We start from the raw sequence: 24,675 nt of genomic DNA on the forward strand, positions 1-24,675 counted from the left end.
CGCCCGAGGTGATTGAAACACTCCGAAAAAGTTGAATGTAATTTCACGAAAGCTTATCGATTGGTTAAGTAAGAACGGATCAATTCAGCCAGCCAATCTGGGAGACCCAACGCCCTTAGTTTGTCGCAGGCACGCACGTGAGTACCGTGTCGAATATTTTTGCAAAGTCGATGTAGATGGAGTTAACTTGATTTGCGTAGCTCAATCTCTCAAATCAATGTATTTATGTAGCAAGTTCGTGGTTAGGGAGTGATGATGGACCAATCCGTGTGGAAATTACGAGACCAACAACACACAGCATCATACAGTGCTCCATGAATGAGCGTTTCGAAGGTCTTACTGATGCAGTATAAAGGGTGTCTCACATCAAATTGCATCATGAAGAAACGATGTAATTACCTAGTTGACCGATCCTTTTCAAACTGTCACACAATGAAATATAACCCATTAGTAAGCTTTTGGTATATTTACTTCATTCAACGCCATAACCGTAGGCACGCACCTTACGCTTAACTCCAACGATTAGGTTTCGTACAACATCTGGTTGCAGCTTTTTCTGTACGAAAACCCACTTTATCTTCAGGTCCCCTTCAGATTTGACCTCCTTGGAATGCTTTCGTAGTGCGTTGGTTGGGGAGGGTGGAAGGGTTCATGCCCTTGGGTACGATAGTGACCACTGGACAGGACATGATTTGAATGGTGGCACGAAGCTAGATCCGGCCAGATGATCGTAGGTCAGAGAAAGCAGACGCTTTTTTAGACACTTTCAGGTAGATCTCCCCGTTTAGAGTCGCGGTAGTCACGAACGGCGCACTCCTTTTACCACATGAGCAGATCGCTTGCCAAATCAGCTATTTCTAGGTAAACTTCGAAAGTTTCTGTTTTCTTACTTTCTCCGGACATCCAACTTGTGTTGGGCAGTGAATACAGTAGCCCCGGAAGCTGCCGGAAGTAGGGTTTGCAATATTCCCGGGATTCGATTTCAAGGGAAACGGGAATAAAAAATTGCATTTCCCGGGAATTCCCGGGAACCGGGAACAGACAATTTTTTTAGCAATATGAGATTTTTAATGAGGTTGATCAGTAAAAGGTAACAAAAAATTGTTAAAATTTTATTCTCAATTCGCATGAAAAACAAATGAAATACAAAACACATTCAAGGTAACATAAAAAATCGTGATCGATTTTTGTAGCATATTTTTGCAGAAGAGGAAAATTAAATATATAAATATATATTAAATATATAAAATAATATTTATGTCATTATTGATTAGAACGTAAGATTTCAAGGAAGAATTTTGGTTAATTAACTACGTTATTTTGTTATTACGCCGTTCGGTGGTTTTCTGTGACCGAGACGAACCGGAAGGAAACGATAGAATACTAAATAATCAGTTCAATACGTGTCAAAATGAGTCAGGCTTAAAACATTTGAAGGCTTTCTAATTAACATGCAAAGATGATTTTTACGTTGAAATACTATACTGACTTCAAGTTTTATAAAATGATTTATTTCAGGTCGCACCAGTTTGACGTGCACTAAGGTCGCTTTTTACGCGGATTCCGGAATTTACGCGTTTTTTTTCGCGGATTCCGGAATTCACGCGGTTTTTTTTACGCGGATTCCGGAATTTACGCGGTTTTTATTTACGCGGATTCCGGAATTTACGCGGTATTTTTGTTTTGCCCGGATTTCGGTTCCCCTTCACTCAAAATGCAAAATTAACGATGGTTTTTTTACGCGGATTCCGGAATATACGCGGTTTTTTTTACGCGGATTCCGGAATTTACGCGGTTTTTTACGCGGTTTTTACCGCGGCACGCATCCCCCGCGTAAAAAGCGACTTTAGTTTATTTAATTTTATTGCAATATTGCAAAAGAAACTATAGTGAATCATACAAAATTTTTCGCGGAACTCGGGAATCCCGGGATCCCGGGAATCAATATTTTTGTTTCCGGGAATCCCGGGAAAAGCTATTTCCCGGGAAATCGTTCCCGGGATTGCAAAGCCTAGCCGGAGGTCCACCTTGACGTAAGTCTCATCATCCATGATAAGACAATAAGGCTTCGTCAGCATCTGGGTGTACAGTTTCCGGGCCTGTGACCTCCTCACCGTATTTTCAACATAATTTGGAGCCTTTGTACGTTTGCAGTCTCTCCCGGTCCTTGGCTCTCTGGATTGTAGCATTGGGATTTCGCGTTAACGCTTGCACAACACGCTTGTGATTCTGATCACTAATGAAGCATCCATTTTGACCGTATTTCTCTTTCCGTTCGATGCTCAGAGTTTCGTATTGACGTTCAATCACACGACTCACAGTTGACTGCACGATTTCAATTTTCCGATGTCCTCCTGAAAGCGTTGGCGATTTTTTAGGTGCTTGCACAAAGTCAATTCGCGACATTGCTTTTTGAGTAATGACATTTTTTCCAATTTTCGAAGGAATCTTCATGCGGGCTCATTTCATTGCATTTGATGATCTTGTCCGGCAATTCAAGACCGCAGTAGTGGAAATGGAAGAAGGTAACTTGATAGCTTAACTATTCTTAACCTTGCGCGGCAGCTATGATCCCCGGGTGACGGCACTCGATAATTTAGATGAAAAAACAGCGGCTGTTGACCGAAGAGAGAAAAAGGGCAGACCGCCAGGATGACTTGAGTGGTGCGGGACACGCCGGAGGTAGGAAGAAGCAGCAGTTTGCCGACAAGTGCCATCGTTATGGCAAGGTCGAGCACATGCAGAAGAACTGTCGTTTTAAGAAACAAGAAAGAAATGCTATAGCGGCAGTCGATAAGAAGGCAGTAGCGTTCATGGTAAACGGTAATCTAAAACTGGGAAGATCCAGCTCTGCCTAGACACAGGATGCAGTGATCATCTCGTGAAGGATGCAAATCATCTGCTGTCTATGCGAAAAACGAAAGATGCTTTCATTACCGATGTAGCCAAGAATGCCGTGACACTGGTGGGAAAGTATGATGGAGTAATTCAAGGTATGTCTAACAAAGGAGTATCTTCGGGAAAATTTACTCTTGGCCAAGAAGCTCTCACAACACAGGATGATATTGATGTAATATTCACTGCTCGCGATGGTCAGGACTGAGAAGAGTTCAAGAAGGACGGTGAACTGATCGGTGTGGTGTACCTATGATGAAATATGTCGGTGCTGACTTTTGATGTCGTTTCTTCTGGGCAAGCCAATATCAGCGTAGTAATTTGTATGTATGGGTCAACAAGCACTGAACAACCTTGCGAAACACGAGATATTAATTTGTATTGTGCCGTGTCAAATAAATGTTGTGTGAACAAAAAAAACCTTGCGAAACACGAGATGACCCTTGGTTTTGTAAAGAACTGGATTCGATTGGATTCTGCGACTAATGTGCTATGACAAAGCAGCGCTGGGAGCCGTTTGAGAGTGTTAGAGAACGAGCCACAAGTTCGTTGAAGAGTATTTACTGGGATCGCTGGCATTGAATGTATAACGTTATTTCGTATCGTTCACGATTGAACACACATCGTTGTAATCTATTATATCGAGCGCAAGTCAAGGGTGTTACGCTATTTCAAGGACAATTAAACCAAATCTATAGTGGCAGATAAAAGTCTGACCGTGGACCAAGGCCGCAATTCTACTACTATAGGAATCAAAGAATTCTACAGCAATACAGGGTAGCAGAACGCCTAATCAGACGCTGGTTGAAAAGCTACCTAATTCAAAAGCAGCGAAGATGTTGTGAAAGCGACTCCGACGGCAACGTACCTCTTGAACGCCTGCCCTACAGTGGCTTTAGCAAAACCATACCATGACAGGATACGGATTTTCGAGTGTAATGCTATAGCATAACATCTACATCTACATAACATCTACGTGAATCATGTAGCATCTACGTGAACTTAGCAACGTCAAACAGAATGTTATAGAAGCAATATCGTGTGAACACTTTGTGTGGAAATGTGCAGGCATCAAAATGGCGAAGCTGTTGTCTGATTCAATCTCTGATAATGAACAAAGAATTTCTCGACGGTTTGCCGATAACTTAGGTTTTGAAAAGCCGTACGAATTCGACATCGAGTCTTGAGCTCATAGGTTTCGCACGGATTCAGTTCAAAGGTCGAGCAGTTACCTGTACATACAGTACAACAGCTGCAGCTGACGAAAGTTATCGCCGGCAAATGTTGTAATATTTGTCAGTTTTATGTTCATTTACGAATCGGTGATTTTGCATGGCCGTGCGATTTATCAAGCAACATATGTCGACAATTTCTAAAAACTATTTCCCGTCTCTCAAGAGTTGAGGAAACACCATTTGGGAATTATACGTTGTATAAAACGTAGCATATAAAAGATAGCAGTTCATGAAGGCCTACATAATAGGGACAAACCAATGGTGGGGTACGCATGAGTCGACGTCGAAGTTAAGGATTACAATATCGACGTTGAGTAATAGAACTGCTGGGTTCGGTGAGCTCGGTTTGACCTGACTCAAGCCATTTGCAAGCATATCTTCTGCGAATGTTATCTCTTGCTCGGTTGATGCATTTGAAGGTAGACATTCGTTTATATCCTCGTCAAAATTCTATTGTAAATCGAGTATGCAACTAACACACATCGGAAGATTTGATAATCTGTGGAAAGCTCGCAATTCTGAAACCAGATTTCTGTCAAAACTACAGTGTCATAGTCGCAGCTAGAAAAACGTAATCGTAGACGGTGTGTTTTGTGTGTAATGCCTTGTTCAGACTACGCCGGATATCACCTGATATCGCCAGATGATATCGGATATCACCTCGAGCGTTCACAGTGAATTGAGCTGATATGATTTGACATTTGCTTTGGTAATTGAAAAGAGGAGAAAACAAAAACCGGTCAAAGCTAAAACAAGACAACAAGAGCAATGGGATTAGGATAGAGATGTCAGTGAGTTGGCTCGTACCAACGCGAACTCTCATATGCAATTGTCAACATGTGCGGGATGAAAATAGCAAAAATATTTCCTTCCTTTTTTCTCGCATGCAACGCGAAGTGCGAAATTTGTAGCGTCAAATGTCTGTTGGCCGTGTTGCCAACTGCTTGAAATGTGGTTATTATTGGTTTTCGAACATGATATCCACGACAGTGCTTTTCAAAAGATCGCAAGTTGACTGTTAAAACCGTTAAAACACGAATGCGAACGCCTTCTGCAGTCAACTTGACTGCTCGATATAGTCAAGCGATCGCCCAGAGAAAAAACAGTCAAATTAAAGTTGATCGTTTTTTTAGTTTCTAGGTGGCGGTCATTCGCTATGGCAGCGCTCGTTCATTACGTTCACTCTTCGATTATGTGTACGTGCAAGACACGAAGTGAATGAGGGCGGTTGGTATCATTCTTACTGTTTCGTTTTGCGTTTGTTTTCGTATTTGTTTTTGTATGTCGGATTTGATTGGAATAGAACTTTGAAATTTGTGTAACATATGACTAATGCATAAATCGGTACTTGGGTAGAGCGGGAAAAGTTGGTCATTTTTGGTAAAAATGTTCCATCACTTTATACCGGTAATACAGTCATACCTCGATATAAGGCAACTTTATTTTCATTTCCGCTACGTTATATCGAGTTACATTATATCGAAGCAAATTTTTTTTTTTTAAATTCATGCAAGAATGTTAATGATTACTCAAAGATGTGCGAAAACCTATTTTTCATCACCTATCAGTAATTTTTAACCATTCTTAAGCCCATTTAGGACAATTTTTCAACAAGCAAAAGAAAGTTTTTTAATTGATGCAAGACTGTTTGAATGCAAAAATGTGCGGAAACCTATTTCCCATCACCTATCAGTAATTTGAAACCTTTCTTATGCTTTTCTTTAGAGAAAATTTCAACAAACAAAAAAAAACTTGATGCAAGACTGTGGATTGTTACTGAAGGATGCGTGGAAACCTAATCCCATAATCCATTGGTATTTCAAAACCTTTCTTATGCCCATTTGGGACAACTTTCGCATTGGTTTCATTGGTTTCAAAACTTACTACATATTTTCGAAGCAATTTAAACCCCAAAAACAGTTGCTATATCATTTATATTCAATATCAATACATCTTAAAAAGTTACATTATATCGAGTTACGTTAAATCGAGGTTGCCTTCTATCGAGGTATGGCTGTATTATGCGAAAATATGAACTACATTAAACAGCTCGCAATTTTGCGGATACACTAAAGTTTTTTTTTACGAGGAGACAAGTAGCGCGGAAAAAATTCGTGTGAAAAACGCGTAAGTTCCAAAATCCAGGTAAAAAATGGCGTTAATTGTTAGATCTGCGTAAAACTTCACGTGAATTCTGAATTCTGAGTAAATAAACTGGTGATTTCCGAAATTCGCGTAAAAAACGAGAAATTTCTGAAAACCGCGTAAATTCCGAAATCCGAGTAAAAAACCGCGTGGATTAATACCGAAATTCGGGTAAAAAAACCGTGAAAACTCTGAAATCGTAAATTGGGGTAAAAAAAACGTGTAAATTCCGAAATCCGCGTTAAAAACGCGTAAATTCTGAAATTTGCATAAAAAACAGCGTAATTTCTGAAATCTGCGTGAATTCCGTAATACGCGTTAAAAGGCTTCAGGGTATTTTATCTTTATTGAGCGGTTGACAGATTGGCCAGTTAGCTCCTCAGGTAGGGTAGAAGTTGATCAGCGAGTGGGGTAAAGTGACAACTTTTATTTCGGAAGGACAATTCAGTTTTCCTCCACCAATGCATAAACGGCAGTCTGTAGCATTTAGGCGGAAGTCAAATCGTTTTCAGTTTTTCGCTTAGACGTTCGCAAAAGCTACTCATTATTGGATGAAAAAGTGTTACTCTCCCTTGCTTGACGAAAAGTTCACTAAGGTGCTTATAACGGGAGTTACTTCACGGTGAAATATATTTCACTCTCACTCTCACGCTCACTTCACTTTTTCAGACCTATTCCCGATTCCACCTCAAGTGAGGTGACAAAAATCACCTCCGTAGAGTGAGATTGACAGTGAAGTGAAATTGAGAATAGGACAAGTGAAATGAGATTGTTTCCCAGCTCAAAAATGTCCAAGTCCCAGAAAGTTGTTTTTTCCCGTTTTTTCAGATAACACCAGATCTTGACGTGTTCTGCATTTCTAAGACATTCGGCATCAAAAAAAATGTTTTTTTCGGTATCGTAAATTTCCTGAACTAGTTTGCATTTTTTTCATCGGGCAAAAAAATGGAAATTTGACCGCTTTAAGGCACGGATCAAATTTTGATTCGCTTTGTTATTAAAGAATAAATCCAATATTTACCATTAGATCACAAATCAATCAACTTTTAGACTTATGGCATCTTCGTGGAATCATTCCACCGTTCAAAATGGTCGTGAAATAATTCCACGCGAAACGTCGCGTTTTTCCGTTCTCACTTCACTGATATGACACTCATAATAACCCAGTTTCCACGGTAGATGTCACTTTGCGACGTTTTTCTCACTTACGTGAGTCCCGTAATAGGGTTTTGTTCACTTCACTCTGATTTCACCGTGAAGTGACTCCCGTAATAAGCACCTAAGGTCGCCTTTTTTACAGTTTTTTACGCATTTTTTTTATGTGGTCATTTTTACGCGGATTCCGGAAATTACGCGGTTTTTTACGCAGATTCCGGAATTTACGCGGTGTTTTTTTCTTACGCGGATTTCGTATTTTTTCATTTCGGAATCCGGAATTTACGCGTTTTTTCACGTAGATTCAGGAATTTACGCGGTTTCCTTTTACGCGGCACGTATCCCCCGCGTAAAAAGCGACTTTGGTGTATACGTTGAAATTACATTGATGGTTTGAATGGACACTTGATCAAAGAAAACACGTGTTAAATTGAAAACTCGAACCGAATTCCGCAATTCTAAAGTTTTTATGGTTTTCTGATTGTTATAGATCAGCCGAAAGAGAGTAATTTTCTGAGCAAAACGTGGTTTTTGAGAAATTTTTATCGTTGTCCTTCGTATTTTTAATTGAGTTCTTGCTCAAACCTGCTCAAAATCTGTTGAGCGAATTGTCATTTGAAAACGGGTGTTTATTATTCTTCATTTAAAAACCGACGGACAACGATAAAAATTTTTTTAAAATCACAATTTGCACAACTGCACTTTGTTTTGTCATTTAGTTTCTTTGCCTATCTGATTATATCACCCATATAACACAACTTTTTATATAAATGATATGTGAAAAAAAAAAAACAGTTTTTCGATGCGTTGGTTTGATGTAATCCTCATTGACCAACTAACCCCGTAACCAACTAGCCCTGTTGTACCCTATCTTCTGCCTCGCCGATGTTGTGAGAAAAACTATCTTACTCATAAAGCCATTACCACGTGGCTTGAATGATGACTATATTGAATATCACTCACAAACCCTACTGCTAAGCGATATTCGACGCAGATGATTGAATTGAAGTAAGCGTTGGTTAATTCATTACGAATGAGGTCCCGGTTAGTAAAAATTGGCACTGTAGGTGCAACAGCATACCACCAGCACATGAGCCTCAAACGTAAGAATGCTTCAAACTGATTGACTGTTTTTCGGTCGATCATGAACGCAAACGAAAAATGGTACGTGACTGCCGACAGAAGATTGTACGGCGGACTTGAACGCCGAAGCGGCGGTCCTTTTGCGGAAAGCAACGTTGCACGCAGCTCGTTTCTTATTCGCTCTGTTTTGAACCGTTCGTTGAAATTGAACATGCTGCAGGTACAAGTTGAAATTGAGCGAAGGATCGCACAAAAAGGAAAGCTTGTAACTGACCGAGAAAACGTTCAAGCGTCTTTATAGAAAAGGATTTTTCAAAGCCCTGCTTTTGATGCACTCGTCTTTGCCGTTCTTGGAAAAAACCGCGGGATGCCACTCATTTGCGCAAACGGGTCTTACAATCCCTTAAGGTTCGACGGAAAAGTTTTATTCGCGCTCATTTTGATTATGTCCCGCTTTCAGCCTAGAGCATTTACCTTGTGGTTTCACGGTTCCCTATGCTGAAGCAGAGGTCATGGCTTTGTAAAAATGTCATTGCGAAGGGTAACTACGTTCGTCCACAGATCGGCGTAAGTCAGGAATGGCATTCAATCGTATTGCTGCTTGACTCCTACTAGAATATGAAACCCAGGTTTATTAAAGATGTGCGACATGACTTGTTTGTTAGCTTCTGTTTTGAACAGTTAGCAGTAATTCACTATAGTTTAATTCGAAATGCGGTTGAATGACCGTAAATATGACAACGGGTGGGGCAGAGAATCATGGTGGACTATTAATACTAATCAAAGGTTGCAGGTACTTACAAAAAAATCAAAACTGTTCCACTTTCCAGCACAAGACAGTGCTGAAAATATAACTGGGTTTGCGTTTGTAAAGTTCCTAAACTGGAGAACCCTGAGAAATACACGCAAGGACGTGATATTGGAATATCGAATACACCAATCATTTCCATCGGATGTTAAAACTTCTATCACTTTATTTATGTATTTTACGTTACAGGTTCAGGATACACAACAGGAAAAATAATCGGTACGCTATCAGTTTGGTTAAATTGCGGCAGAGGGAAGAAAACAGCATTTATGTTTGTGCCTATAATCAGCCGAATGTCTGCAGAACTGCCCACAAGAAACATGTAATAATATATGTGTGCATGTGTAAATATGTTCGTAGAAGCCCTAGAAATACTAAGAAAAAGTAAAAATAAATCTGCGTCTCTTGACACACAATGTAATGCGCATTAAATTGGAAAATCACTCTACTGCACTTCTATCTTGTTCGGTTGCATCGTTGCTTGAAAGAGCTTCAGCACCGTTTCGTGTAATTCGGGATTGGTAGGTAGCGATTGGTGTTCGCTTATTCTCTCATTACATTCCTGCGGAGGAAAACCACACAGTTGGCGACGGATTTCCAGATCGCGCCGGGCGCTCAAAGCACGGCTGTGAGGTCCAGATGAACAGAGAATAAGATCTCGACGGGCCCGAGCTCGTTCTCGCATAGCTACATGTACCGATGCTACTGGGTGAAGAATCTTATCAATTCCGGCTAAATTTGCTTCCTGTTCGCTTGTTTCCCTGCTTTCGGCAGGTTCGTTCTCACTCTTCATTTTCGTTGCTTGTTTGCGCTCGAGCTCTTTCTGCGCTTCTTGCTCGTCTTCGTCGAGAACTTCTTTCTTAATTTTGATACCATTGAATAATTGTTCCTCCTGCTCCTTTTTCACGGCTGCAACCTTCTGTTGTTCAGCAGCTGCAGCTGCCGCTTTGAATTCTTCTATTTCCTCGCGTAACTTTTCTTTGGACCCAGTTAAAACTCGCTGTGCATAAGCTTCTCCAGCAAGACGAACAGAAATGCCGATGTCCAAAAGAATGTGATGTGATTTCCAACGGTTTCTTGCGGAAACTGGAATTGTTTGCTCCGGTTTCAATTTGGCACGCGTCTCGTGAGCCAAACTAGCCCAGTCTACACCTAAAGCGTCTCCTAGACCTGTTGAATAGGCAGATAGTGTGATTGCAAATTTGAATGAACAACGTTAAGTTTACCTTTAACTTTGTTTTCCTCCTCCAGTTCACCATCGGATATTTCCTCAAAATCGAGATCCATTTCTTCTTTTAATTCTTTATTGGCGTGCAATTTTCCTGCCTCTTTTGCGTCTTTTAGTTCCTGTTGATTCACAGCAACACTGGACGCTTGTGTTTCCGTTTGATGTACTCCGGCCGGCTGTGGTATACTAAGCTGTGCTTCCTCTGAGTTGGTGTTGCCCAGATGAGTTCCGCCTCCACTGGAAGGATCTTGCTCTGTCGACGACAGTTTATCGCCGCTGCTCGATTCGTGTAGCTGGCTGCTTACATCCTTATGAAAAAAAGGAGTTATTTCAGAGGATCTGGTAAAATCTACGTCAAAATATAAGTGTATAGAGTAGAAATTACGTAAAGGCTGAAGCATATAAACTAGGGGCTGGATATGGAGTTCGTAGTGAGATATAATTTCGATAATTTTTAATTTTGGCGCATAGCACTGAAGCACATGCAGGATAAAAAAAATTTATATTAACTAAATATATTGTAATAGGTGTTGGATTTGGAAAGCAACATCACTGAAATTCACATTGTTATCTTAAAAAAAAAAACTCCTATTGAAGGAAACATTCAGTGCAAATCCTGAAGTTCATTTCTATGTTCTAAACGCGTCGACTGCTTCTGCCGTTTGTAGAACTTCTGGAGTTGCATAAACAAAGATAGGGGAACACATTGAGCAACAACTAATCACACAAATAAAATGACAAACAACGTAAATCGAGAATGGCACTATGCCTATCGCTTACTAGGCCACTTATTTGAAAAGATGGGGCATCGGAATCGTCGACGTCGGTATAGAGATCGAGCAACGAGCCAGCGGGACCCCCGATACAGCCATCGTACGACTTGTAGCGAGCTTTAGATAAAAAAGGACGCCTTGGAGGGGGACGAGACTGTTGTTGCTGCTGCAGAACCTGCGATGGGATCATCATCGAGGATGAGGAAGAACTCAAACTTGCCACCGTGGTGAAAGACGCTGAGTCGGCCGTGCCAGTTTGAGGGCTACCGTTTTTTGTTGACGCGGCGGTTGTGTTGATATCCTCGTCCTAGTGCGGGTATTATATGATTTATCCGGAGCGGCACAAGAAAAATAGTATAATGTAATAGTGAGAGGACGCATAAGATAGACGATATCCCTTCGTAGGTAATTCTAGCAATCGTAGTCATATGAGAGCCATTGGAATCGATCTGGATCGACCTTTTCCCGTTTTAGTTGCATGTTTGCTTGCATAGTTGTTTGGCTTGGATGAAAATAATGGCCCTCAAATATATAAAATTAGTTATAAAAATGCAATACCATAACGTGCTTACTTGATTTTTTAATGATTGCACAATAAATCTAATAACTTTTGATATCATCGATTAAAACTTGATAACATGAAAAATACAATTTATATGCAAATAATTGTGTTTTTTCACATTTTGATCAACAATATTTTATTCTAGAATACATTTTTAATCAGATAACACAATATTGTACAACTTTTTGGACACGTCATATCAATCTAACGTATGATTTGTCAAACAAATGATCTTAATTGATTTACAGATATCATGAGACGGCATCTTTATCTAAACAGAGCAACTACGCCAATAATTTGAAATTAGATTTGACAAATTGAAAAAAGCATATTCAATTAGAATGGTAAATTGAGTTGCATCACTTTTCGTACACGAAAAGAAAATGTACACTAAAAGGTTGAAAGATTCCCTAAAAGTAACAACTCTGCATTTATAAATACTGTTCATATTAGAGAGTATAGGTACAGTAAAAGAGCTTACCTCTTCTCTTGTTAATATATCATCAGGATCGTCACTGATTTCACTAAGGTTATCCTCGTCCAGAATCGGTTCAGCCGCTGATTCCTGTACCTTTTCAACGGCAGGAACACTCTCAGCTACGGATTCGCCTTGCGCGGCAGTAACATTGATAGCTTCAGTAGTAACCGCCACAGCGGCTGCGGGAACTGGTGCAGCACTGATCGGGATTGGTACCGCGTCGGCTTCCTCGTCCCATTCTGCGACAGCAGCTACAGGAGCAACAGAATCCGCCAACGAAGACACCTTTTCAGTTGGTCTGTTTCCAAATCCACTCTCGTGTCTTCCGGTGTCTTTCGTGACACTTTTGGAAGTTTCCCGATCATCTGGCATCCCGCATTGCTGATGTGTATTACCTGATCCAGATGATGATTGATGAGGTTGCTGGTGCTGCATACCAATATTCTGCGGAGTGCGGGTAATACTATATTTGGCTTGGTTACCAAACCGACCTTGACCCATTCCTACATGACTTTTGCGACCATGTAGAAACATTGGTTGATGCCCTGGATGATGTCGCCGAAACATTCCACGATCGTTGGTACCTCCCCGCTCGCCACCACCATCTCCCAATCTTCCGGCCAGTTTGTGTCGTGGAGTAAACTCCATATCTTCTTTTGCCTTGCCGTGCCAATTCGTGCCTTGATTCTGGTCCGGATGTCCCGATTGCCAACGTCCGCCACCACCATGAGCATGCGAATGCGATGGGGGTCCGGTAGCCGAATGATCATCACGGTCCCATTGGCGGTCTTGCTGGTACTTCCAATCGCCACGTTCTTTTTCGCCGCTGTTCCACCCATCATTCTTTTTCCAGTGGGGATCATCCCAGCTTCTGGATGTTGTTTGATACGGCTCTTGGCTGTGGCTGTGACCATGTGAAGATGCCTGTATGGGATCTCTATCCCATTCTCTACTATGATCTTCTGTCCCACGTCTGTCAAAGCCACGATTTCCACGATCTGGCTCTCGATCTCTCTCACGTTCCCATTCTCGCTCATGTTCCCTACGCGGTAGCGGATCGTCGGGGTATTCTGTACGTGTATAGTCTAGACCACGGCGTTCTTTTTCGTATCCGCGTTGCTCGCTGTCACGGTAGTCGCGAGTTTCTCGCATTGGTGGGGCATGCCGCTCGAATGGACTGTCACGTGAGCGCGCACCACGCACGATTGGCGTTACATATTCTCGTGGTTCGCGGGAGCGACTGCGTCGTTCATGATGATCCATGTACCCTGCAAAAAATATTGTAAAAATCACCTTAGTTTGATTGACGACCAAGAAAACTCACCTCTCTCTACACCACCGCGATCATAAGATCTTTCTCTTGGTGCAATCCTATCACGGCTTCGCGGTGAATTCGGAGTGCGGCTACGGTCGTGATCAAGCTTACCGGGTGATCGAGCGGCTGCCAAGGCACGTGCACGTTCAGCTGGACGAGGCAACAAGCGCTCGACTGGACGATGCCGATCAGGTTTCTCTAGTCCACCATCGTCCACTGATTTGTCCATCACAGTGGAAATCATTGGACGTCTGGATTTCTCTTTCACTGCAGCCAGTCTCTCTCTTTCCCGTTGTCGTTCCTGGCAACGGGCCAGTGCTTCTTCGCGTTCCTTATTTCGGGCCACTTCTCGCTCTTGTCGCTCTCGGCGTTCGCGTTCTTTTAGAGATTCGTGTCGTCTGCGATCATCAATACGCTCTGGAGAACGTTCAGGACGTCTTGCAACTGCCACGGGCTGATCACGATACCGTGAAGGTTCTGGGGATTTCTTGCTCAATTCTCGTCCCCCACGGGATGAAGAAGACATAGCGGCTGGGGAAACACGGGAACGCGGTGAACGGGAACGTATGTGCGAACGTGGCGGTGATCGACTTTTCACGTGTTCCGCACGATCTCTTTCTCTCTCACGCAAACGAAGCCGTTCTTTTTCTCTTTCCCGTTCCTTTTCTCGAATTGCCACTTCACGTTCTTTCTCACGGACACGTTCCCGAGCGTCGATCATAGTTACAGAATGTTTATCTTTTTTCAAAGCAACAACTTTTTTCATCGCATATTTTACTGGAGTTTTTCCACTTGGTGAAACTTCTCGAGCAACCTTCCGCAGATGACTGGTTCCACCTGGACTGGTTACTTTTTTAACTCGTATCTTTGTAGTTAAATGCGTGCCAACTTTCTTAGTGACAATTCGTTTAGTTCCATCAACGCCAATTTTTTTAGCGTGCTTTTTCACAATCTTCTTGTTGCCCCCTCGCTCAGAACTAGAACTAGAATCTCGCCGATGGCGTATAGCTCGCTTCTTTACCCTACGCGAATCACGGCTGGAGCTACTTGAACTAGAGCTCGAATCGGAATCAGAAGAATCCGAACCACTGCTACTAGAACTGTCCGAACTGGACGAGGATCTTCGAGGAGGCGGTACTTTACGGACTTTTTTCACCACCAAAGTTTCTTTTGCAGATTTTGCCTTCATGGCCGCCGTAGCCGAGGATGTGTGGCGGTGATGGTGATGATGATGGCTACTGCTTCCGCCTCCGCTGGCATCCATCTCCAATTTCAGCTCGTGTTGCAGTTCTTTGCGTTTACGCTCTAGGATGTCTTGATCAGCATTCTCCAGGGTGGACTGATCCCAGCCGCCACCTGCACTTGCAGATGGAACGGAACTGTTTGCTTCTCTGTTGCTGCCTCCTCCTCCACGTTCGCCGGCCGTAGAAGTGCTATGGCCTGCGGTCCCGCGGTCCGTTTCCGCGTTCTTCTTAGAGGATGGCCCCGTTGGCGGAATAGGATTATTCGCACCGATAGTTTCACCTCGACTAACTATAACTTTGCCAAGCTTCGCCGCTAATTGGGCCTCGATTAACCTGGCGTGTACCGATACACTTTCCGGAACAATCTTCGGCGGAGGAACCGGTTTGGGTTCGTCACAGCCAACAATTCTTTTGACTATCTCCTCTTTGTTGATCTCTTGCTGTAAAAGAGTAACGTTAATTATGAATTTGTTTCTAAGAGATTTATCGATATTACTGACCGGTTCTTGATCTTCCCGCTGCTTTGATAACCCACTTCCGCCGGTGGACGACGCTGACGCAGTCAAGGGAAACTTTTTCGTACCGAGCCGCTGGAATACGCTGGGACGATCCTTCGGAAGCACTTTCTTGTTAGGGTTAAGATCGAGTGTAATTTTACGCTTTACAGGTGTAGACATCTTATTTTCGACACCCGTCGCTCTGAAACGCACATATTTTGCACTTCTCTTCTGCGGTCAATGGGAGAAAACTCGAACAAATTAAATCGTATTTAAAATTGTTTTCCCACTAGTACTCCTTGCATCAGAATGTTAGCCTCCGTCGGAAACACTTTTCTGAGTAATAAAAGATTTAATCAACTCTTTTTCAACTTTTCAGTAATTATTTTATGCTATCGAAAACTTTGGAATACCGATCGATGCCACAGCGAAATTTTCGGGTTTGACAGTTCGTTTTTCAGCGCCGACAAAGAGTAAAGCAGGGCAAAGTGCGTTGATTTTTTTCGTTGAGTTTTGTACAGGGTTTCAAACGATACTGTAGGAAAAATCCACGAAACGAAATGTATTCGGTTTATTTTAAACAAGTTGTTTATTGACTGAAATAAATTGAACTTATAATCATTGCTTCATTGCATTCTCATAAAGAAGGGACCCTACTCTGGAAAGTCGGAAAATATTGAATTTTCGTGATTTTTTTCGAATGTTTAGAGCAAAGTGAAGTGTTCGGGTGTATTGGCTATTGATTAAAGTATATTTAAAGATGGGGCTACCATCTGGTCGGAGCTAGAAATCAGGACACCCTTTCTTCGGTACAAATTTGATCTAAACCTAAGACTTCCTAGCTTGTCGAGGTACAATGATGGCCTAACAAGCCAGTTGTCACAGCATCAAAACCCACCCTGGCAGAGACTGTTAGTATTAAAAAATCGCAGCGCTAGTCCCGAAATTATCCTGTGTCCAATGAACAGAAAGGTCAATTTTCAACAGCGAAATGTGAAAAAATATAACATCGGGTGGTTTATTTTATTCAAACAGCGGGGCATTTCAAAATCGTGAAAGACGCGGAACTGTATCGTCACTCCACAATTGGGTTGTTTAATTAATTATTTCATTTAATTATTTTCTTTTCTGAGTAAATGTGTTTTTTTTCAAGTTTTATATCATTGTCCTTCGATTTTTAAATGAAGAATTAAAATCGCTTTAAATCGCTACAATGACAGTTGGTACATGGGCGAACTGTCATTGTAGCGATTTCGAGCAGTTTTAATTCGTGATTCAAAATTAAAGGACAACGATAGAAAATTTTTGAAAATCACTTGAGTGTGCATCACGCACGATTGGCGTTACATATTCTTATGATTCGCGGGAATGAGTGCGTCGTTCATGATGATCCATGTACACTGCAAAAACATTGTGGAAATCATTTTGGTTTGATTAACGACAAAGATACTCAGAGAGAGAGAGAGAGAGAGAGAGAGAGAGAGAGAGAGAGAGAGAGAGAGAGAGAGAGAGAGAGAGAGAGAGATAAGCGATGAATAAAACCGCCAATTTGGCAACTAGGTTTCACATGTCAGAGGTGCCAGATCTCTTCTCAAAGCGCAATGTTGACTAACTTTTTTATTCGACTCGTATAACTGATAATGACGGTGGAAATCCTGGGGAATAATAAAGTGCATCACAAAAACCGTGAATTTGTTAAATTTTATGTTTATGTTTAATGTTATATATTTCGTTGATCAAACCACCAGTTAAAAATCACTGTGATAAACCAATTTTGGTAGGCTGACTAGATTTTCTCGAGATAAAAACGGAACAATTGGGTTCAAAAAACGGGACACATGATAACATTGATTCATGAAAATGTTTACCAACCAAAGCATACAAACAACTATTCATTGCTTTGATGATCTTGCCCGATACTGAAGAGTGTGATTTTTTGCAATGATTTCAACTTTCAAACGCGACTTTTTCATCAATTCACGATAGGGGATGTCCTTCAAGTGGTGCGGAACTGTCAGGGAAGCACAAAACGTACTTAGTAAAATTAGGAAATCCTGGCTGCTTGGAAACTTATTTTCCATTTGGGCGAAATTTCAATGCAAAGCTCCATTTAAGATTTTTCGAGGAGTATCCGAAAATGGTACAAAATGGCAGAAAGACGGGACGGACAATAACAGTCGAAAAAACGGTACTGTCTCGTTCAAAACGGTACGTCTGGTCTTACCTTTCTTGTTCGTTTGGCTCGGATTTTGACATGTTCGTTTGGGTCACAACATTCTCTTCGCATATCTCTCCCTCTGAGTATTGCTAAGAAAAATCATCTCTCTCGTGCAGATTGCGAGCAGTTTTAATTGGGTTGTTTACGAGGTTGTTTCGCAATATCAGTATTCTTATATCATCTGAAAGAGTTGCATTTGCTACGCAAAACGTGATTTTATAAAATTTTCTATCGTTGTCCGTTAATTTTTAAATCACGAATTAAAATTGCTCGAAATCGAAATGAGTTTGCCCAACTGTCATTGTAGCGACTTACACGCTCGTAAATAATAACTCATGAACTGAGCAACTCTGACTCAGTTTAGAACGATGTTCGTAGACGTCAAAAAATGAGTAGAAGTCCTTTTTGATTTTGAGTAACTTTGACTCACAATTGTGTGCGCCTCAGATGGCATTATAACTGTTTACTTTTATTACAAGGTAATTATTGATGAACATGTGGTGTCGTTTATTGGCCGTGGTGGATTTCTAGCCAGTAATGGAACTGAACTGTACCCAAAAAAATGAGTAATGTTGTACTCAATTTTTGAGTAATAATGACTCATTGTAAAGACGCCTAGTGTTACTCAGTTTTGAGTATTTGTGGAATTACTTAATTTAAGAGTTGTTCCACTTTTTACGCAAATGCGTCAAATGTTACTCATTTTAGAGTTATTATTTACGAGCGTGTAGAGCGAATTTTATTCTTCATTCAAAAATTGAAGGACAATGATCAAAAATTTTAAAAAATCACATTTTGTTCAGAAAATTAAACTCTTTTAGCTGATATATAGAAATCAGAAATCCGTGAATAGCTAAACAATCCAATCCGTGATTTAAAAACTAAAGAACCACGATGAAAATTTTCGAATATCACGTTTTGCTAAGAAAGTATAGCTCTTTCAGATGATATAAAAAACTGACATAGCTAAACAACCCAATTACTATATGTTTAACGAATTCAACACCTAGAAGATTTCTCTCGTCAGACGTCACTTCACTGAACAGAAGATTCAACAGATTCAACAGAAGAGAATATTTGTTCGCTGTGAGCGTTGTGTGTGTCTCGAAATCGTAAAAGTGAATTATTTTCAGTGTTGAATATATTTCGTTAAGTTGGGTTCTAGCTGTCATTCTCGCTGTCAATTTGTCCCTTGTTCCTGGTTCTGCTCGTCATTTTGGATCTCTTGGTTTAATTGTACAATAAACGATACTAATTCAGTTGTAATTCATTCTAAGGTACATTTAATGCTGATAAATTTCTAGTTATTCATTCAAGCAAAACTTATACTCATTGTGTACATGTTTACTAATATAAGTTTTTATAGAGAAGACAAAAAAAATCAAGATGGAAATCGATGAGGAAGAATTCGAGCAACCTACATCCAGTAGCAGTCGGGGAGAACGAAAACGGTTCGAGGTGAAAAAGGTAAGAATTGTGCATTGGTTCTGTTTATTAAAATCAATATTATACAGATTCACTTCTTTTATTCCAGTGGAACGCCGTTGCTTTATGGGCTTGGGGTAAGTGCATAGCATCTACGAACATGTCATTGGCATCCATTGCGTGCGTCAAACAATGACCGTGATGTTTAACCTAGAAAAGCGCTATTTCCTTGTTGGTAAAAATGATCGTCCTTAAGTGGTTAAACAGGTTTGAGAGATTTGAAAAAGTCCCTTTGAGTTGTCTCACACTACAACATCAATTTCGTAACTATTTTTTCAGGTCAAAAATGTTAATACCCTGCTATTAAGCATTATTGTGTTGCGAGTTTTTTGTTTATCAATTAACTTTTGTAGTGAGGAATAAAATTTTAAAATGATATAAATCGAAATGTTCTGTGATTACATATTTGGATATTTGCTCAATTGTTTTTATTTGTAGACATTGTGGTAGACAACTGCGCTATTTGCCGTAATCACATCATGGATCTGTGTATTGAGTGTCAAGCGAATCAGGCCTCCGCCACTAGTGAGGAGTGTACGGTCGCATGGGGAGTTTGCAACGTAAGTCAAAAGTTTGACTATTTTCTTTCTCTTTTACTATTAACTTTTTTTTTCGTTACTACAGCACGCATTCCATTTCCATTGCATCTCTAGATGGCTCAAAACAAGACAGGTCTGTCCATTAGATAACAGGGAATGGGAGTTCCAGAAATATGGACACTAGGCGTTTCGGATTCTTCAACTTGCTGCGTTCTACATTGGCGTCCTTAATTTTTTATCGAAAAAAGATTTGTATTTCATATGACAAGAATGGTTTAGAAAAACCCGGAAATTAAAAGTATGTATGTATTCAAATCGAACACTTTCTTTTGTTTCGCGATTGGGTTCTGCGTCGGAAGCATAAAGCTCATCAACAGGATGGGGCCCAATGTACAACTGGTCGGCGTGCGACCAGACCGAACCAAGCGCCAAAAACTTTATTTCGAATAATCGGCGATCAAAGTTTAACCACCCCGTATGTTTCCTGCAAACTGCTGCAAAGAAATTTTGTTATAATACCATTGTAAACTGTACAAATAATTTCGTTTTATCATGAAAGATAGATTATCAAATTTAACATCCACTGGTGTTAAAAACCGAATTTTAAAAAAATGGCGCTTGGTTCGGTCTGGTCGCACGCCGATCAACTTTCAACGTTATTGGTATTGGCTTTCTCCAGTGGTCCACCGAAACATGTTGAGGCATATCTCATTCTGAGTGTAGTATATTAGTCATACCTTTATCCGATGATCTTTGCTTCGGGAAACCACCAGTTACCTTTCCTATTAATATACTTTGAATGAATGAGAGTGTAGTAGTGAGAGGATAGCGAAGAGGATTGGAGAATCAGAATCAGCAGGGATTCGTGAGACGACAAGCAACGAGATAGGACGCGTTACTACAATCTGGCGACGAGGATGGGATTCTTTTGCGAAAAATAACATGGTAAGCATAACGGATTTGTGAAAATCTAGAAAAGGCGGCAAATGCCTTTTGTGAGAATGTTCAGCGTTTAAGTTATGAGGAAAATTTCCTCTGGCTAGAGTTTTTTTTTGGCGTGATAATTTCTAGCACGACATAACGGCAGTGGCGTTGGTCGAATTCTGAAAATTCTTGAAACATGCGGGCCGTAATGTCGGATGTTTTTCTTTCTGGAACAAAGCGGGAATAAGAAGTATTGCGCCGAGTTGTTGCGAAAGTCGAAAAGGGCTTTCCGGGAATTTAGTGATCGTTTTAGAATGGGCGAAAATCCTAGGGATTTTCCATGTGGTATCGGAACGTTTGATTAAAAATGGCGAAAATCAACAGGATTTTCCATGTGGTATCGGAAAGTTTGATTAAAAATGGCGAAAATCAAAAGGATTTTCCAAGACGGCTTTATTTTTTTAAAGAAGTAGAAAATGCGAAAATTAGCAGAATTTTCCACGAGAAAACGAAAACGGGATGGTTTCGTTGTTGTTTTGAAACGATATTGATGCGTAGTTAACAAGTTGAAAGGGTTTGCTAAAAGGTGTTGGTGTATATTCCACTTTCAGATGGAAGATTCACGCCCGGTACCACCTTTCAGATGCAACCAGATAGAGACAGGCAAGTTGGCAAAAGAGTGGAGATCATGGAAGGAATCTTTGGGATGCTATTTCGCGGCTTATGGCATAACGGATCAGCAGGTTATGAAGGCGAAACTATTGCATCTAGGTGGCCCAGCGCTTCAAACCGTGTTCAAGAACTTGAAAGATCGTGACCATATGCCGGTAGTTTCCCTGATGCCAAAATGGTACGATGCCGCGATCGACAAACTGGATGAATTCTTTGAGCCCCGGCATCAAACAACATCAGAACGTCGCAAGCTCTGCAACCCTCGAGGTTGCAATTAACCCAAATTTGTGTAAAAACGCCGAGCGTGTAAATACATGTTGCTTGTCAGTTGTGTGTAGGAGTTGTTTTCGTTTTGATTTTGGTTGTAGTGACGAGCAACATACTCGCACATCCCTGTCACGAACGTCATCCCCATACATTTCGCTTGAAGCCGTTTTTCTCTGGCTCTTTGGCTCGATTATACGTCAAAAGGCTGTCAGTGCTTGCGAAATAGCCGATTAAGCACCGTCCATGCCAGAAAAACTGTTGCTGCATGTGGTGTGAAGAAATGCAGAAAGCGAAAAACGATTGTTTTGTTTTGAACGTTTCATGGATTTTGGGTAGGACATAAATGGTCACGTTCAAACATGTTTCAACATGTTCCGGATAGCCCTACATTCAATATAGTTAGAAGCACGCAAAATATCTGTACAGTAACACATGCGGCACAATGAACGGAGCTTATTACCATATTTCCAACAATAGCGCCATCATCATCGGCGGCGGCTTTAGGAAACTGTTGCCATGACATCGGTCTGCATACTCGCCGCTGCATGTTGCATGTGTAATTTTAATTCGTTGTTTTCACGTTAGATTTCATTTAGCAGTTTGTGATAGGTGTTTTAGTAGATAGGTTATAAATTATCGGTGTGAATTGTCTCGCGTGTGAATTAAAATTAGGCCCCGTCTCTCCTCCCGCGGCGGAAAAGAAAAATGCATTAACGGCGAGCCAAGTGCGGTTTGTTGGTTCGAAGTGATGGGAAAAAACGTCAAGCGGGGTGTTTGATTATGCTACGGGACAAGATCGCAGTGAACCGCCAACAAGAAAGGACGCGTTTTTTGGTTCGCTTGAGAAGGAATCGCGACGGGAGCGTGAAGTGTGCGTGGGCGAGCGAAAAAAAAACGCTGTGAGAAGTGCCGTGTTGAAGAAACCCGAACGGTGCGTGTGCCCCCCCCACAGTGAAATATACCCCGTCAGTGCGGGAAAAGCCGCTACAGAGAGTGCTGGATCGCCACACCAGCAGCGAGTAGCCGAAATAATTCACTGCCAACGGCTTCCTCTGACAAACCCACCATTGCGAGGAGTCGGCAAGGAGGACGGAAGGTTAGTGTTAGGTTATCTTGTTTTCATTTATTTTTACTGTTTTATTATTTATTTTATTGAGTGTTTTGCGATTATTTATTTGTTTACATTAAATATCCACCCAATCTAACCTCTTTTTGGGAAACTACCCCAGTGCTTCGCCGCCCGCCGGGTAAATCGGCCCCGCGAGAGCTGGGGTGGTAAGCGAAAACTTACAATTGGCGCCCAACTGAAATAGAATTTTTTCGGAAAAATATTCTGAAGGAATATTTTTCCTCCCGAGCGTGGGGTACTTCCACCAAAAGTTAGTTTTGGGTGGAATAAACACAGTGGCGAGGACTTTTTCCGCAATAGTCGCGTTTTTCTTGCTTTTTCAGCGTGAATTTGTTCGTGCAACGAAGGTTCTTGCGACTATTGCCGACTTAGGTTAGCATTCGCGGCGAAATTCCTAAAATAAATAAAAAAAAGAACGTAATCCTACTGTAATCATACCATACCCTACAATTACAAAGTTTCAATTCTTCTCCCGGTTTTGAATTTGTGGATTACACACTTATTCCTTAACATGGCCGACAGAGCACTGTCCGTTGAGGAATTCAACGCAGCGTATCTTCAAATGCGTGTTGACCATTTGCACCCTGATGAGGTCGATTTTGAACTTATCTCCCGCGGTGTTGTGATCCCTTCGGAGAGTGACAAATCGGGTTCGCGGTGACGTCGGCGTTTGAGAGGGTTACTGCACATCGAAATGGAACAAACAGCGGAAGCTGTTCGGTCATTTAATGGAGATGTTCAGGAAGAAATCGCTTTGTGTCGTGGGAAGTTTGAGTCCATGAGGGAAGATCTACAGTACAGGTGCCCAAACAAAGAGATTTATCGGAGCAGACTGCTCCATCTGGGATTCCGACTTCAACTTTTACAAAAATATACCATTGGGGAGATTTTTACGGAAATTAAAAACATTTTCCTGGATGTCATGGCGCTGTACGATTATCATTTCGGTGAAAATCCTATTCCACCTATTCCTTCCCACGAAGATGTGGATGGGAAAACCGGGGAGAGTTCTTCGGGTCAAAATCCCATTCCGAAACCCGCTCCGGCCAGAAATGATAATGATGTCAGCGACAGGGCATTCAGACAAGAACTGTTGAGTGTCTTACTGGAAATACGGGCGGAGATTCGGGGTGTGCAGGATCAAATGGCGAAGAATGAGACTCACAACGATGCGCGTGTAGTTCTCTTCACGATCTGTAGAGGTCCTGGGCCATGAAATGACCCAAAAAGCGGTTGTGTAATTGGAATCATTTAGTTTGCGAGTTGAGGGCGAATTTCGTTCACCCTGAGCTCGACGCTACATTGAGCATGAAAGCATCTCATCGGCGATAGCAGCGAAATGAATCCTTCCAGCAGTATTACCTGGAAATGGAGTCAATTTTCCGAGCCATGACCACGTCATTGTCCCCAAGTGAGAAACTCGATCTGCTTAAGAGAAATCTCAAGCCAGATTACAAACAGTATCTCATCTTGAGGCCGGTGAATACGCTTGCTGAGCTTCTGACTGTCGGCAAATCTCTCGATGCTTCAAGAACCCCAATCTACTCCGACCAGCGCACCATCGAACAGCTAGTCATACCTCCCGAAGTGCACCAAAACTTTCGAACTGCCGGCGATGAGGACTATTGCGATCCGCTTTCCGTACAAACGATCAGTTTTAATCTGCCTTAGGATAATCGACCATTTGCCTGGGTTGAAGTTCATGGTTCGAAGTTCGCAGCCCTGCTCGACAGTGGCAGTAATGCCACAATCATGAGCATGCGACTTCTACAGAGAATTTCCCCCACCTCTTTGGAGGATTTGGATCAGCCATGCGAATTACGCTCGGCTGGTGGTCAGATCATGCCGGTTCAAGGCCAGTGCTACCTTCCTTTCAACTTCGAAAAGAAGACCAGAGTCGTTTGTACCCTCATCGTCGAAAATTTGAGTGTGGACTGTCTGCTGGGAATGGATTTTTGGAGAACCTTTGGAATTACTCCGGAATTACATGAATGTGCTGTGGTTAACACTGGTCAGATGCGGG

General features: G+C 41.6%; 2 protein-coding genes and 1 long non-coding RNA gene across 6 annotated transcripts; 2 read left to right on the forward strand and 1 right to left on the reverse strand.

Moving 5' to 3' along the window:
* Positions 1–9,456: 9,456 nt before the first annotated feature.
* LOC129733849 (fl(2)d-associated complex component) lies at positions 9,457–15,878 on the reverse strand. Of its 2 annotated transcripts, XM_055695393.1 has the most exons (6): positions 15,422–15,878; positions 13,687–15,361; positions 12,366–13,630; positions 11,330–11,629; positions 10,548–10,857; positions 9,457–10,491 (listed from the first exon to the last, which is right to left on the reverse strand). In XM_055695393.1, the coding sequence occupies exons 1-6, from the start codon at positions 15,596–15,598 to the stop codon at positions 9,767–9,769; spliced, it is 4,452 nt and encodes a 1,483-aa protein (XP_055551368.1). In that variant the 5' UTR covers positions 15,599–15,878; the 3' UTR covers positions 9,457–9,766. The 2 variants fall into 2 exon arrangements, with proteins under 2 accessions (XP_055551368.1, XP_055551369.1); XM_055695394.1 differs by lacking the exon at positions 11,330–11,629 and having other exon boundaries at positions 15,422–15,877.
* Positions 15,879–18,779: 2,901 nt separating this feature from the next.
* On the forward strand, positions 18,780–19,980 carry LOC129730930 (RING-box protein 1A). Of its 3 annotated transcripts, none has more exons than XM_055690583.1 (5): positions 18,780–18,913; positions 19,003–19,103; positions 19,171–19,198; positions 19,560–19,681; positions 19,746–19,980. In XM_055690583.1, exons 2-5 carry the CDS (start codon positions 19,023–19,025, stop codon positions 19,842–19,844), a joined length of 330 nt encoding a protein of 109 aa, XP_055546558.1. In that variant the 5' UTR covers positions 18,780–18,913; positions 19,003–19,022; the 3' UTR covers positions 19,845–19,980. The 3 variants fall into 3 exon arrangements, with proteins under 3 accessions (XP_055546558.1, XP_055546567.1, XP_055546577.1); XM_055690592.1 differs by having other exon boundaries at positions 18,790–18,913; positions 19,008–19,103; XM_055690602.1 differs by having other exon boundaries at positions 18,806–18,913; positions 18,994–19,103.
* LOC129730942 (uncharacterized) lies at positions 19,193–19,503 on the forward strand. The gene is made up of 2 exons (XR_008728942.1): positions 19,193–19,328; positions 19,401–19,503. It is a non-coding gene; the product is annotated as an uncharacterized LOC129730942 (long non-coding RNA).
* Positions 19,981–24,675: the final 4,695 nt, after the last annotated feature.

The sequence above is a fragment of the Wyeomyia smithii genome, chromosome 1 (genome assembly GCF_029784165.1).
Source record: "Wyeomyia smithii strain HCP4-BCI-WySm-NY-G18 chromosome 1, ASM2978416v1, whole genome shotgun sequence".
Classification (NCBI taxonomy): domain Eukaryota; kingdom Metazoa; phylum Arthropoda; class Insecta; order Diptera; family Culicidae; genus Wyeomyia; species Wyeomyia smithii.